At 49.1% G+C, this 15,091-nt stretch overlaps 1 protein-coding gene across 5 annotated transcripts in view; it reads right to left on the bottom strand.

The window, feature by feature from the left end:
- GREB1L (GREB1 like retinoic acid receptor coactivator) overlaps window positions 1-15,091 on the bottom strand; it is a 1,340,557-nt gene that overhangs the window by 225,351 nt on the left and 1,100,115 nt on the right. For all 5 annotated transcript variants that reach the window (XM_069620882.1, XM_069620883.1, XM_069620885.1 and 2 more), the window contains one exon: window positions 1,620-1,805. In XM_069620882.1, the coding sequence (XP_069476983.1) occupies window positions 1,620-1,805 (186 nt within the window). The remainder of the gene's footprint in view (window positions 1-1,619; window positions 1,806-15,091) is intronic.

Here is a 15,091-nt window from a genome sequence, read left to right as displayed (position 1 = left end):
GTATATCTCTGTATATTTTTGTATATTGCTGAATATTTTGTGTAATTCACTGTAATCACTTGCTGTAACATGTTCTTAAGAGTATGCGCCCGGTTGCCCCAGGGCCTGGTTTCTGCGCTTTATAAATAAATAAAATACAAAATACAAGAACAAGGAATTCATGCTTGGAGGTTCTAGCAGGTACAGCCCGATGTCCCAGTAATCAAGGTTGTGCAGAAGTAGCAGATGCAGGAGGGCTACAACCCACAGACAGGCTACACAGAGGTTTCCCCAGCAGAATAGCGGCAACTGGGAAAGTAGGTCACGGCAGACTCAGGAGTTGTCCATCATGCCAGCAGAGCTTCAAGGTGAGTGAAAACAGATCTGAAGAATGGCTTGGGTCACCCACTGATGAGTATATTGATGCAGGTGTTGGCTAAGCCAGCCCGCCCAATTCCGTTCATCAACACACATTTTGAGGCCAAGCAGTAGGGACTGGCCAGGAAAGTTGCCAGTGCCAAAAATAAAGGGACTCCCAAATAGGATATTGACTGGGATGGCTGAGAGGCACCATGCTATTTTAAACTGGCACAAAACCCAAACAGAGTCTACCTTTCAGCAAAATGGCCTTTCAGTCAGTGCCTCGTGGTCAACTGGCACAAACAAAGATCACAAAACAAAAATTCCAGGAGTAGGGCTTAGAAACATATATAGGTACCCCGTTGCATACCATATAGAGGCATTATGCTATTAATGTGGTAAAAGGATACAGTCATTGTGTAATTAAGGCTCAACTACACCGCTGCCACTAGCCTATTCTCCAACACACTTTCCCTGTGATAGGAATCACCAAAAGAAAAGCTTTCCTAGCCATAGCAAATTGTAAGGCAGCACAGCAGTAAAGAGGTGCAGTGCTAGGTTGGGGGCTACAGCAAAAGTCCATCTGAAGCACAAAAAGAATCTCTGACATTGTGCTACCCAATCTCGAGAAGATCCAAGAATGAAAAAAAGGAATTTTCAACTGCAAGCATTACGAGCTATAAAGAATCATAAATTACAAACAAATTATTTGTTTTTAAATTAAAAAAAATGTTTGTTTGTTTAACATTCTCCAGTTATGATTGAGATTTGCTTTTTTTACTTCTTAAACATCATTTAACCCTGAACTTCCAATAATGGAGAGTACAAGACTGAGGTAAAGTAGCACAATATTACCAGGAGCCCTGGATGAGAAAGATTTTATATTTTTAATTAGACCAGAATGTTGGAACTTGCACCGTTAACAGATGCCACATCTGGCACAAGGACTCTAGAGGGAACTACAGATTTTCTTTGAAACTCTAAAGGGAGATACTGGCCCGCTGGCAATCACTGCATTGTAAAGTAGTTATAGAGGAGAGGGAAAAGCAGATGCAAACTATCTGCCCAGCGTTTTATGAAAAAACATCAGGAAAGGCTGTCTTCCATTGGTTTGAAGGGCATTGGAATTTGTTTTTGAAAAAATTAGTTTTCATATATTAGAGATATACAAACTACTGTCCCTTCCTAATTCACCAGCTATCTTTCTTGCTGATACACATTGCCATGAAAGAGAAAAACAATAACTAAAAGGGAGGTGGAAAAAGAGCATGATTACTTACCCAATCGCACGAGATACTGGATCGTTAGAAGGATCATGTTCTCTACATTTAATAAATGGCTGCCCGTTACTCCCAATTGGTCCAAGTCCTTGTTTTGCAGCTGCGGGATCTTGTAGCAGTTCACCAACAGGGGGCTGACCACGATGTCGCCAACGTTTCCATAGAAGTACGGTAAAGTGCCATAGCCTGCAACAAAACACAAAATGCAAGTTTGGAAAACAGTGTGCCATGATTACCTAAGCATCAATGATCTGCTAAGGATTGTACGAGGGCATGGCACATACTAGGGCTGATAAAGTACACATAGTGGGCGCCTTCTTAGTGAAGGGCTTGCCGTAAAAAAAAAAAAACTGCGCTTTTACAAACCAAACAAGTCTAATACCCCCCACACACCATTTTTCCATTGCTAATATCAAATGCTGAACCACTAAAGAAAATGTTTTTCCATCTAAATGTGGCTGCATCTTTTGGTCTTTTTACATTAATTGTTCTCTAGATGTGTGAAATGAGTCACGCACAGACTAATTTGTCATCCTAGAAAATGTGTATTTTCAACCGCTTTTAGAGAACGAAAACGAGTTGTGGGGGAAGAGAGGCTGATCTTTAAATATGTATTTCTAGTATTTTTGCAAGGCGCTGCACACTGCTTAACAGCCACTGTAGAGTGTCATGGTGAGAAAGAAGGGGAATTGGCAAGAGGGCGAATATTCAAGAAAAGCGGGGTGCTTTTGCAGCTAAGCACACAGTTGCATGGTCCCATGACTTCCGATCCATTGCACACAAGGTCTTCCCCCCGGGCTAAACCCTTATCGCGCATAACAGAATCAGCACGGCAGGCGGAATTGCCACCCTCTACAAATCCCTCCTCATCAATTCACACACTGAGGAACAAGCCTGCAACTCTGTGAACTTTCTTTCACAGAGTTGCGGGTGCGAGGAGCGGGTACGAGCAGCCGCCGGTAGCCCTGTGTGGCCAGACTTCAGGCTAAGCCCTGCCAGGACCCGAGGGCCTCCTGTGAGTTTGTGTTTATTTAAAAAAAAAAAAAAAAGAATTGAATTGTTTTAATCGCGCTCCCAGCGCGTTGTACTGCCCCTTACCCCCTTCCCCCTGCAGCCACTTCCTGGTCCTCCTCTCCCTTCCCGCCCACAGCCACTCCCCTTCCTCTCCTCCTTCTGCCTTAAAACTTACCCTCCTGGGCAGCCCCCTGCCCGGCAGCCCCCTCGGCTAAGGGCCCCTTAGGCAAAGGGCGGCTCCTACGGTTGCGGCTCCCGTTGTGTCTGCAGGTGTCTGCAGGGGACGCCAGGCGCCGTTATCATCACTGTTAGCTCCACCTGCTCTCCCTGCCCAACCCAAATACACCTGTGTCACTTCATTACGCATTGAGCCAATACTTACTGCTGTTTTCCTGCACTGTGTTAACCCTAGGCCTTTTCTGCCCTCTGAGGTCTCTCAAACTTAGGTGGCCTCTCCCTGGTCCCATATTGAGCACTGTGAGATCTTTAACCCTGAGAGTATGTCCTACTGCACTACTGGTTTGCCGCTCGCCATCTTGTCCACTTGCTCTTGTTTGTCTCCCCCCCCCCCCCCTCCTCTCCCTCCTATTCTATGGTGCTCTCTATCTCGTCTATCTTCTCTAACTGCGTCTCCATTGACTATCCTGCTCAACTCACTAAATCTGGTAGGAACATTTTTAAAAAGGACATCCTGGTCTCCAACCCAGGCCTCCCTATCGCTGACACCTACACTAGTGCCTCCTCCAAGGAAACGCTCACGACATCCTCTTTTTCGTGCCTTCACCTGACCTATGGAGCCTTCACATGGTCTCTGTGCTCTCTCCTTTCTCCTCTTCTCCCATTAATGGTGGCACCCGTTGGGATGTCCTCTTGGCCTCCTTCCACTCCTCTAAGGCCATCATTAATGTCTACTCTAATGGGACCGTCTTGGTCCAAGGCCCTCAGACCAACCTTCACCTCTTTGATAGATGCTTCCCACACCTCATCAACTTCCTTTCCTCTCCTGCTGTCCCCGCTTCTCTGTCCTCGGTTACCTTGCCTTTCTCCTCCCTCCCTGCCCCCTCTCGTGCTCCTTCTTCACCTCCGCAGGGCGTAGCTCTGATCTGTACCCCTCCCCGGAAGTCCTTCAAGGATGGCAACCTTCTCCACATTGCCACTCTTAACTCTCGCTCTGCTGTCAAACATTCCTCGGATATCTGTCGCCTTCTTGAGGAACTGGACCTTGATGTCCTCGGTCTTACTGAGACATGGTTCACGGCCAGCTCTGTCACCAGCTTTGACACACTCCTACCTGATGGCTACAAGATCCTCTCCGTGCCCAGGCCCAACCGTGCTGGGGAGGTGTTGCCCTTATCTTCCCCAAGTGGATTCCTGCCACTGTCACTCCTACGCAAACCTACTCCAATTTTGAATGCCTTGTCTGCCGACTCTCTCTCCTAGCCATTCCCTTACTGTGGCTCCTATCTATCGGCCACCCGGTCAAATTTCCTCCTTCCTCTCCGAGTGGGCGGACCTCTCCTCCTCACTCCTGTCCTCAACCACTCAGCTCCTCTTTCTTTGAGACTTCAACATCCACCTGGATGCCTCCTGTCCCCCCTCTGGACACTTTCGCAACCTCTGTGACTCTCTCTCTCTCTCTCTCTAGTCTCCCATCTGGGCCTACTCATTCTGCAGGGCACACTCTTGATGCTCTGATCTCTTCTGACCTTCCCCTCTCCGTCCCTCTCTCCACTCCACTCCACTCTCCTGGAGTGATCACTTTCTCCTATCCTCCCACCTCACCTTCCCCACCCCTCAGGCAAAGGCACCTTCATCACTGCCACCCTCCTTCTCGGTCATCCGACCCATGAAGCGCGCGTCAGTTGAGGCTTTCGCCGCCACCTTCTCACCCCACTCCCCCTTCGACTGACTCCCACCCTGACACAGCCCTCTCCACTCTGCTATATCGGATACTCTTGATATCCTTGCCCCTGTCATGAGAATCCGCCTGAAGCCCAAAGCCAAATGTAACTCCTGGTAGGACTCTGAACTTGTCATCCTAAAATGCAAGTGCAGGGTGGCAGAGAGGAAATGGCGTTCTTCATGTTCATCCTCTGACAAACTGGCCTGCCGCCTGCTCCAAAGGCAATACCGGCTCTTCGTTCTCACCAAGAAGAGAGCCCTTATCCAAGCCCGCATCTCTGTAGCATCTAACAATTCGGCTGAACACTTTAAAATCTGCAAGGAACTGGCCAACCCTGCTGCAGTCTCTACCTCTCCTCTCCCCTCCTAGGCCCTCTGCACGGCACTGGCCTCTCACTTCATTTAAAAAACTCAGGACATCCTGTCCTCACTCTCCACCTATCACCTCCCTCCCTCTATTCCCTGCTCTTCCTCTGGCCCTTCTGTAGCCACCCCTCCTCCATCCTTCTCTGCCTTTCCCCTTTTCTCTGCTGACAAGGTTTCCAGACAAGTCCCATCTATGAAAGTCTTGTCGAAACAGGTTCACCCCTGTTCCTCCAAAACTATCAAGGAACACATCGACTCCCTGGCTCCTGCACTGACTGACTTCTGCAATCACTCCCTTCGCCTCTGGAGTCTTCCCATCCCCCCCCTTAAGCAGTCCCTTGTGCACCCTCTTCTTAAGAAACCCTCTTCCGACCCCTCCTGCCCGGCTAACTATCGCCCAATCTCTATCACTCCCTTCCTGGGCAAGCTCCTGGAAAAACTGGCCATCTCCCAGCTTAATCTCCATGCTGAATCTGCTGGTAACCTTCATGACCATCAGTCTGGCTTCAGAGCTGCCAGAAGCACGGAAACTGCTCTCTTGAACATCCGTGAAGACCTGCTCTCCAACCTTGACTCTAACACTCTGTGTGTTCTCATCTTGCTCGATCTCTCTTCTGCCTTTGATACTGTCAACCATGCCATCCTGCTCAACCGTCTCCGTGATAACCTGGGTATCACTGGTCAGGCTCTGGCGTGGCTGACCTTTTTCCTCTCTAATCGACCTTCACAGGTCCAACTGGGGTCCTTCCTCTCCGACATCTTTTTCTCTACCTGTGGTGTCGCCCCAGGGATCTAACCTCTCTCCCTGGCTGTTCAACCAGTATCTGGCACTCCTTGCCCACCGCATCGCCACTCTCTGCCCCAACTTTCAGTGCCATGAGGATGATACCCAGCTCATTTTCAGGCTACCCTCGGCCTCCTCCTCTCCTTCCCTCATCTCTGACTGTCTGTCTGCTATGCAGGAATGGTGTGCTGCCAATGACCTCTGCCTTAATGCCAGTAAGACTACGGCACACCTACTCCCCCCTTCCCTGCAGCTCTCTGGCCGGCCTCTCTTGGCCCTCTTCCTGCTCATCTTCGACTCCACACTCTCCTTCTCTCCTCACATATCTGACGTCTCTAAGAAGTCACACTACTAGCTGCACCGCCTCAGAGGTATTCTTCCTTTCCTCTCCTTCCCCAGAAGCTCACTGTCTCCAGAGTCCTGGTTCTCTCTAAGCTGGTCTACTGTAACAGCCTCTATCTAAATCTGCCTGCCTCTACTCTCTGCCCTTTGCAACTCATCAAGAACAGGGCTGCGAGACTTGTCCTTGGCCTCAAGCCCAGGGGACTGTATCTCTCCAGGACTGAAATCCCTACACTGGCTCCCAGTGGCTGCGAGGATCAAGTTCAAAACCCTCTGCATTGTCCACAAGGCCTTCTGGGGCCTGGGCCAAAATACCTTCAACTCTCTCTTCCTAAATATCTTCCTTCTCGAGCTCTTCGCTCATCCGCCTCCAACTTCCTCAGGGTCAGCCCCTTCTCCAAGCAACGAGTTGGTGGTAGATCTCTCTCCGCGGCAGGGGCCTCCCTCTGGAACATCCTTCCTGCCTCCCTGAAACTTGAGGAGAACCATCTCTGGTTCCGGAAGCACCTCAAAACATTCCTCTTTGCTTCTGCTTTCTCTCCCCCTCTCCCCTGCTAAATTCCTGACTGAAACTGCACTGAGTCTGCAACTGGGCCACTCTCACCGATCTCGGCCCTTGGCCCAGCCACTCTCCCCTTGCACTGCCTCCCTGGCAACCCCTGCACTGCAGGACTGTCTCTGTATCCCTACAGCCCCCCTTCCCAGCAATTGGAAGTGTCCCTAAAATATCCTCTGTGTGAAAAGCTAAATCTAGAGTGGACCTGATAGAGCACCTTGCCCGAATTTAGAAGTGCGCCTAACAATGTGCCCTAATTGAATTCAGAAGTATTCCTAATACCCTCTCTGTGCAAACTGAACTTGGAAGTGTGCCTAATATCCTCGCTGTGTACATAGAACCTGGAAGTGTGCCTAATACCCTCTCTATGTACATAATATCCCTCTCTGTGCAATAGTGTGCCCAGTAGCGTTGAATTATTAGCTAAATATAGTAGCATCCCTAATATCCTATCTGTACCAAAACTCGAATTTAGAAGTAGGCCTAATGGCGTTCCCCCATCGAATTAAGAACTTCAATTAGAAAGCCCGCCTAAACTGCACTTAAAAGTCCACCTAAAATCATACCTGTGGTGCTGCTACATTCAACTTCTCTCTAATAGCTTACATGTAGTCCAACTTGCTAGAAGAAAGCCTACCCAACAGCGTAACTTTGCTGTAGTGGCAACTAAATAGGCCACCTAATCAACATATACTAAGGTCTAACTACACTTCAAAACGGCCTAATATCTACAGCCTAGTTACAACTAGTACACTAAAACCTAAAATAAGTGAATATCACCCTGAAACCAAGACTAATCTCACCCAGGGATATAGCCGAACTTATAAGTCCAATAAAGTGTAAGTTGCACTTGAAACTACACCTAATAGCTTGTACTAACCATAAGTACACCCATTCCACCAGGGTCTGCCGGAAACGACCACCGTAGACCGCCTCCACTCTCCTGTCTGCCTTCCCCCCCTTCCCAAATCATCCCACCCTCCCCCTTTCAAAACACCAAGCCAGAGGGGCATGATGGCGAGCCAACCACCCTAAGTCCACTCCTCCCCTGAACCCCACCACGACCAGCCCACAGTGATCATGCCTGCTCCCCTCACTATCTCACTATCTCACCGGGCGCACCCCACCCTGCAATCATCCCCCCACCTTTCCCACAAACCCCCACCATCTTCCCCCAGACCACACCCTTTCCTCTCCCTAAAAACTGCACGCCTAGCCCTAGCAAGAACAGAAACCTCATCCCTCTCCCACTCTGACCCCCCCTACCCTCTCTCAGACACCAATCACAACAAAGACACTAAAGAGGAAACGTACCTGGTCCCCCTCAATCTCCCAGCAGTCTTCGCCTCCCCTGTCTCGACCCACCAACTCTTTCCCCCAATCACCGCCCTCCCCCCTCGCTTCCCCCTTCCTGAAACCCCTCTCCCTCGATTTCTCACAAACTGCAACCGAAACTAACAGCCCACACCTCACCTTCAAATCCCCCGTGCCAAACCCAATCACCCTAACACACGCATCCATCCATTCCCACCCGAAATCCGGCAACTTTTCTGCTCGCCCACTTTTTCCATCGATCATCAACCACCCCACCCCTCTCCCTCTCCAGTTTTCACTCTCTCCCCGACCCCCTTCCGCTCCAGCCCCGACACCAACCTCACCTACTGAAGTGAACTGCATCCTATTTAATGCCCGATCTGTAGCAAAAAACAGCATCTTTGACCTCCTCGCCTCTGACAAACCAGACCTGGTTTTCATCACCGAAACTTGGTTCTCTGACGACTTCGCCCCAATAGTCAATGAAGCCCCCCCCACTCCCCCCCAACTATTCCCTCATCCCACTGAACCGTTCATCTAGAGGTAGGGGAATAGCATTCATCTTCAAGTCTCACTTCCACGCCTCAATCATCGACAACCAACCATCCATTCCGTCCGGCAAATCACTCCTCGTTAAAATATCCCTCTTCCCGTCGCTCTCACACAGCTTCCTAATAATCTACAGACCCCCTGGCTATGACAGACAATTCTCAAACAAACTCTGCGACTCTATTGCCACCCTTCAACTAAACCATCCCAACCTCACCCTTCTTGGAGACTTCAACATATGGCTCGACATCCCCAACCCTATGACACACTCCCTGGTTGACAGTCTAGACGCGATTAACCTCCAACCCCACATAAACGGCCCGACTCACTCTATAAGGGACACACTCTTGAAGCCATCTTTAGCTCCCACAACCGGATACATCTAAACCTCCCAACCCCTATCATCTGGTCTGATCACTTTCTTTTTTCTTTCGCCATTCACTCACCTGACCCCCTTCCCGTACTCTAATCTGAACCTCCGAATCTATGCAAATGCTGTTAATGTTAAAGGACATTTGTACCGTGCACTGTTACCACCGGAGTGGTCCCCTGGCGCTCTGGCGGGTCTGAAAGAGGGAGGGGGTGGCGGTTAAGTTAGTGGGAATAGGTTGGAAAAGTGCAAGAGAGCAGTGATTTGCTGTTGGCAGCCTCAGCCCGGTGGGTCCGTTGGCTGGGCTTGGGGTGTTTTACGATCGGTAGTCATCGTGTGCTGTTGTGCAAGTGTATGTGCGGTTTGTTTTGTTGTTGCAGTGTAGTGAAGTTTGTGCGGATTGCTGCGTTTTAGGCTTGTGGTTGTGTTTGGTTAGAGTTTGAGCTGTGTAAGCAGAGGGGTGAAATTGTTAGTGGATCGGTTATTTGGCCTTTCTGTCCTTGCAGTTATGTCTAGGTGTGATGCTTGCTATCATTTATTATTCCACCTGCTTGTTAATTCAAAATTCTGTCTATACGTGAGGAGGCTAGTGATCATGATTCCATTCGGGTATTGCCCTTGTCATCATTACGGTTTCATCTAAGTGTGGCATGTGCTAACATTAACAAACCTGTATGGATGTGACGCAAGCAAAATTGAGAATTTAATCTAAGTGTGGTACATGCTAACATTCACATTTCTATCTAGATGCGGCGCAGGCTAAATTGAAAATTCCAGCCGAGTGTGGTACATGCTCATGCTAACATTCATATTTCTATCTAGATGCGGCGCAGGCTAAATTGATTATTCCAGCTAAGTTTGGTACTTGCTAACATTGTTACACCTGTCTAAAGGTGATTCAGGCTAATCATGACATTTCTAGTGTGTTAATGCGTAATGCATTACAACATTTACAGTCAGGCCAATAATGGAGTTAGGCTGGAGATGACAAATCTCTAGGTATGCATGATGTGATTTTATGGCAGTATGCGTTCAGGAGAGGTAAGGTAGAGTGACGAGGGCTTTCTGGAGTTGAGTAATTGCTCTACTCCCCACCCGTGCCACACTTACAGTTTGGTTGGTGTCAGTTTGCTTCTTTTGCTCCCCCCTGCGGACACCTGCAGACACTTAGTGTATCCGTCCTTCGCCTCGGGGTCCTTAGCTGTAGGTGCTGCCGGGCAGGGGCTACCCTGGGAAGGTGGCTTAAGAGCCTTGATGGACCAATAGGGGTGAAGGGGTGGGCAGGGAGGCGGGAGGGAAGGGGAGCCGCAGGAGAGGGACTCTTCGGGGCATGGCGTGGGCTTGCCGGGGCCACTGCTGGCCAAAATGGAGGCAAAATGCTGGAAAAAACTAGTAATCATTCTTGACCTAGCCGATGCACTCCTTCAATCTCCACCACCTAGCTGCCAATTCAAATAACTAACCCCCGATGCCTTTGGCTCTTGGCTCAACACCTCACCAATGCGTCTCACACCCGCTTGCAAACCTTCACCCCTCAGTGGCCCGTTCCCTAGATGGTTCACACCTGATTTAAGAACGCAAATGGCAGAAAGACAAAACCCAGGAGAGCAGAGCCACCTTAGCCGTCACCTTCATCAGTAAAAGGCCGAAATCTGGAAAGCAAAAAAAAGCCCACTACAACTCCCGAATCCTAAACTGCAAAAACCCCAGCAAAGAACTTCACAAAATCATCTCCGAATTCACCAAACCAGCACGCACTACAACCGTTCTGACCCCCTCACAATCACTGTGCGACTCACTGTCTCTCCACTTTTACGCCACGGCTCTCGAAAGAACCAACGCTCTAACCACCAAATGGGCTCTCTTACATCCTCCAGGCAATCCCCCCCCCCCCCAATACCGGCCAACCCTCCGCCTTCGACCACCGCGCAACCAACGTTCGACTCCTTTAGTACAATATCTCCAGACCAATTTCTCAAACTTCTCTCGGCCCGCAAACCATCCGGCTCTCTCCGCTAGAACCCTTGCCCGGCCACAACCCTCAAAGAAATTTTCGCTACCACCTGCGCAGGAGAAAACGCAAGATCTATCAATTCACACTCCCTATCCTCGGGTATCTTTCCCGACGCATTCAAAACAGTTCATGTCAAACCTCTAATAAAAAAACCTTCCCTCGACCCTCTCGAGCCCAAAAACTACCGCCCCATCTCAAACACCAGATTCCTTGCCAAACTCATTGACCGAACCGCCTACTCCCAGCTAAATGCCTTTGTCGAAGCCAACAATCTCCTAGACCCCGCACAATCAGGTTTCAGAGCCCGTCATGGAACTGAAACCACCCTAACTTAATCTGGGATCATCTTAAAATGACTGTAGACTCCGCGGGATGCGCCGCATTAATCCTTCTGGACCTATCTGCCGCCTTTGACACAATCAATCACTCAATCCCCCTCGACCGACTCCACTCCCTAGGAATTCGTGGAACCGCCCTTAAATGGATAGCTTCATTTCTCAAAGACAGGTACCAAATAACGATACTCTCCACCTATTCCTCCCAAGCCCGACCAGTCGACACAGGAGTCTGGCAAGGAGCATGCCTATCCGCCCTCCTATTCAATCTCTACTTGATCACCCTCCCATCAATAATTCCTTCACACAACATCCTGTGTTCCAACTACACCGATGATACTCAACTAATTCTAAAACTCCGGAACTCAAAACCAAACTGCCGAACTGACCTCGCCGCCTGCCTCCTTGACATAGAGCTCTGGATGACCCAAAGCCATCTCTTGTTAAACCCCCCCAAAACTGAAATCATGGTATGTGGCAACTCCGAACTTCTTCCGCACCCTCTACCCTGGCCATCCGCCATGGGTAACGCCCCGACCCCCTCTAACTCAGTGAAAAACCTTGGATGCACCCTTGACTCTGACCCAACACACTCGCGCCAAGTCAACAACGTCTCAAAGTCCTGCCACTACCACCTTAAAACCCTTAGGCGCATCTTTCCATATCTCTCCTTTCCTAACAGACTCTTCGCGGTCCAATCAATTGTTATATCAAATAGTTTTACAAAGGTAGCGGGCGCCCCTCTCTCGCAAGAACAGACATGATAACCTGTTCAGTGGTTATTAACCACTTGAGAGTTCGCAGCCACTGCTTTTACTCACTGTGCCTTTCACAGATGGGAAATATCCATTTGCATATCAGTCTTTGTCCTGCCCAGGGGCAGTCCAGCACCGAAATACAATGGCAATTCCAATCTGAACGAGAGTGCCACCAGCAACCCCATACACGTGTTTCACCCTTGTTGGGGATCATCAGTGAGGTGAAGCTGATGCCTCTCTAAGCACAGTGAGAGGGAGACCACGTCTGGTTGCCCCCAGGAGACCTAGGGTTACCAATCCCAGGTTCCTTAACAAATAGTTTTACAAAGGTAGCGGGCGCCCCTCTCTCGCAAGAACAGACATGATAACCTGTTCAGTGGTTATTAACCACTTGAGAGTTCGCAGCCACTGCTTTTACTCACTGTGCCTTTCACAGATGGGAAATATCCATTTGCATATCAGTCTTTGTCCTGCCCAGGGGCAGTCCAGCACCGAAATACAATGGCAATTCCAATCTGAACGAGAGTGCCACCAGCAACCCCATACACGTGTTTCACCCTTGTTGGGGATCATCAGTGAGGTGAAGCTGATGCCTCTCTAAGCACAGTGAGAGGGAGACCACGTCTGGTTGCCCCCAGGAGACCTAGGGTTACCAATCCCAGGTTCCTTAACAAATAGTTTTACAAAGGTAGCGGGCGCCCCTCTCTCGCAAGAACAGACATGATAACCTGTTCAGTGGTTATTAACCACTTGAGAGTTCGCAGCCACTGCTTTTACTCACTGTGCCTTTCACAGATGGGAAACATCCATTTGCATATCAGTCTTTGTCCTGCCCAGGGGCAGTCCAGCACCGAAATACAATGGCAATTCCAATCTGAACGAGAGTGCCACCAGCAACCCCATACACGTGTTTCACCCTTGTTGGGGATCATCAGTGAGGTGAAGCTGATGCCTCTCTAAGCACAGTGAGAGGGAGACCACGTCTGGTTGCCCCCAGGAGACCTAGGGTTACCAATCCCAGGTTCCTTAACAAATAGTTTTACAAAGGTAGTGGGCGGAATTGCCATAGCATTTCGGTGCTGGACTGCCCTTTTGGGCGGGACAAACACTGATATGCAAATGGATATTTCTCATCTGTGAAGGTACAGTGAGCAAAAAGCAATGGCTGCGAACTCTCAATGTGGTTAATAACCACTGAACAGGTTATCATGCCTTGTTCTTTCGAGAGAGAGGGGCGCCTGCTACCTTTTTTGTATTTTTGAAAGGAACTTGGGGTTGGTCACCCTAGGTTACCTGGGGGCAACCAGACGTGGACTCCCTGCTCACTGTGCTTAGAGAGGCTCAGCTTCACCTCACTGATGATGCCCAACAAGGCTGAAACACGTGTATGGGGTTGCTGATGGTACTCTTGTTCAGAGAGGAATTGCCATAGCATTTCGGTGCTGGACTGCCCTTTTGGGCGGGACAAAGACTGATATGCAAATGGATATTTCCCATCTGTGAAGGTACAGTGAGCAAAAAGCAATGGCTGCGAACTCTCAATGTGGTTAATAACCACTGAACAGGTTATCATGCCTTGTTCTTTCGAGAGAGAGGGGCGCCTGCTACCTTTTTTGTATTTTTGAAAGGAACTTGGGGTTGGTCACCCTAGGTTACCTGGGGGCAACCAGACGTGGACTCCCTGCTCACTGTGCTTAGAGAGGCTCAGCTTCACCTCACTGATGATGCCCAACAAGGCTGAAACACGTGTATGGGGTTGCTGATGGTACTCTTGTTCAGAGAGGAATTGCCATAGCATTTCGGTGCTGGACTGCCCTTTTGGGCGGGACAAAGACTGATATGCAAATGGATATTTCCCATCTGTGAAGGTACAGTGAGCAAAAAGCAATGGCTGCGAACTCTCAATGTGGTTAATAACCACTGAACAGGTTATCATGCCTTGTTCTTTCGAGAGAGAGGGGCGCCTGCTACCTTTTTTGTATTTTTGAAAGGAACTTGGGGTTGGTCACCCAAGGTTACCTGGGGGCAACCAGACGTGGACTCCCTGCTCACTGTGCTTAGAGAGGCTCAGCTTCACCTCACTGATGATGCCCAACAAGGCTGAAACACGTGTATGGGGTTGCTGATGGTACTCTTGTTCAGAGAGGAATTGCCATAGCATTTCGGTGCTGGACTGCCCTTTTGGGGCCGGACAAAGACTGATATGCAAATGGATATTTCCCATCTGTGAAGGTACAGTGAGCAAAAAGCAATGGCTGCGAACTCTCAATGTGGTTAATAACCACTGAACAGGTTATCATGCCTTGTTCTTTCGAGAGAGAGGGGCGCCTGCTACCTTTTTTGTAATTGTTATATCAAGACTGGACAATGCAAACCCCCTCTACCTCGGAGTCCACGCTTACCAACTGAATAAACTTCAAAGGGCACAAAACGCTGCAGCCAAACTGCTACTTGCGCTTGGCCCGAGAGATCACATCTCCCCAGCCCTTAAGACTCTGCACTGGCTTCCAGTGGCCTGAAGGGTGACTTTCAAAACCTTATACATCTCTCATCGAGCATTGCATAAAACTGGACCCCAATATCTTCAAGGCAAGCTAAAACCCTATCACCCTCCACGTACTCTAAGATCAAGCTCAGCCGGCTTCCTAGTCATACCTAAGACAAACTCAGTCAGGTTTGGCAGATCATCATTCTCAGCCTTGGCCCCCACGCTGTGGAACGCACTCCCACCCCACATCCGCCTAACTGAGGATCTGTCTTTCCGCAAACTACTGAAAACCTGGCTCTTCCCCTGAAACCAACCCGTACGCAAACTGTCCCAAACAGAATAACAGCTTCTCAGTGACACCAACCCAACGAACTACTAGATCTCGAATAATAATAAGAGAAATAACAAAACCACATCAAGATCCATGCGAGAAATCGACATGAAATAACCGCTAATATATACTAAAAAGACAAACAGAATTAAACGAGTAAAGGAGGTCAGATCAGTTTAACGGATAATAAGAATAAATCGTACGAAAACAGTAACGAGAGTTAAACTAATGAAATGGATGTAATGCATGATGAATGAACGAAGTGAATGGAGTGGATGAAATCATTAGAATGGATGAAGCAAGTGGAACGAATGAATGCGTTGAGCGGATGGGTGTGCAGAGCGGATGG

This window comes from Ambystoma mexicanum, chromosome 5q, assembly GCF_040938575.1.
Source record: "Ambystoma mexicanum isolate Mex_15411 chromosome 5q, UKY_AmexF1_1, whole genome shotgun sequence".
Classification (NCBI taxonomy): Eukaryota; Metazoa; Chordata; class Amphibia; order Caudata; family Ambystomatidae; genus Ambystoma; species Ambystoma mexicanum.
This window is presented reverse-complemented; position numbering and strand designations above follow the sequence as displayed.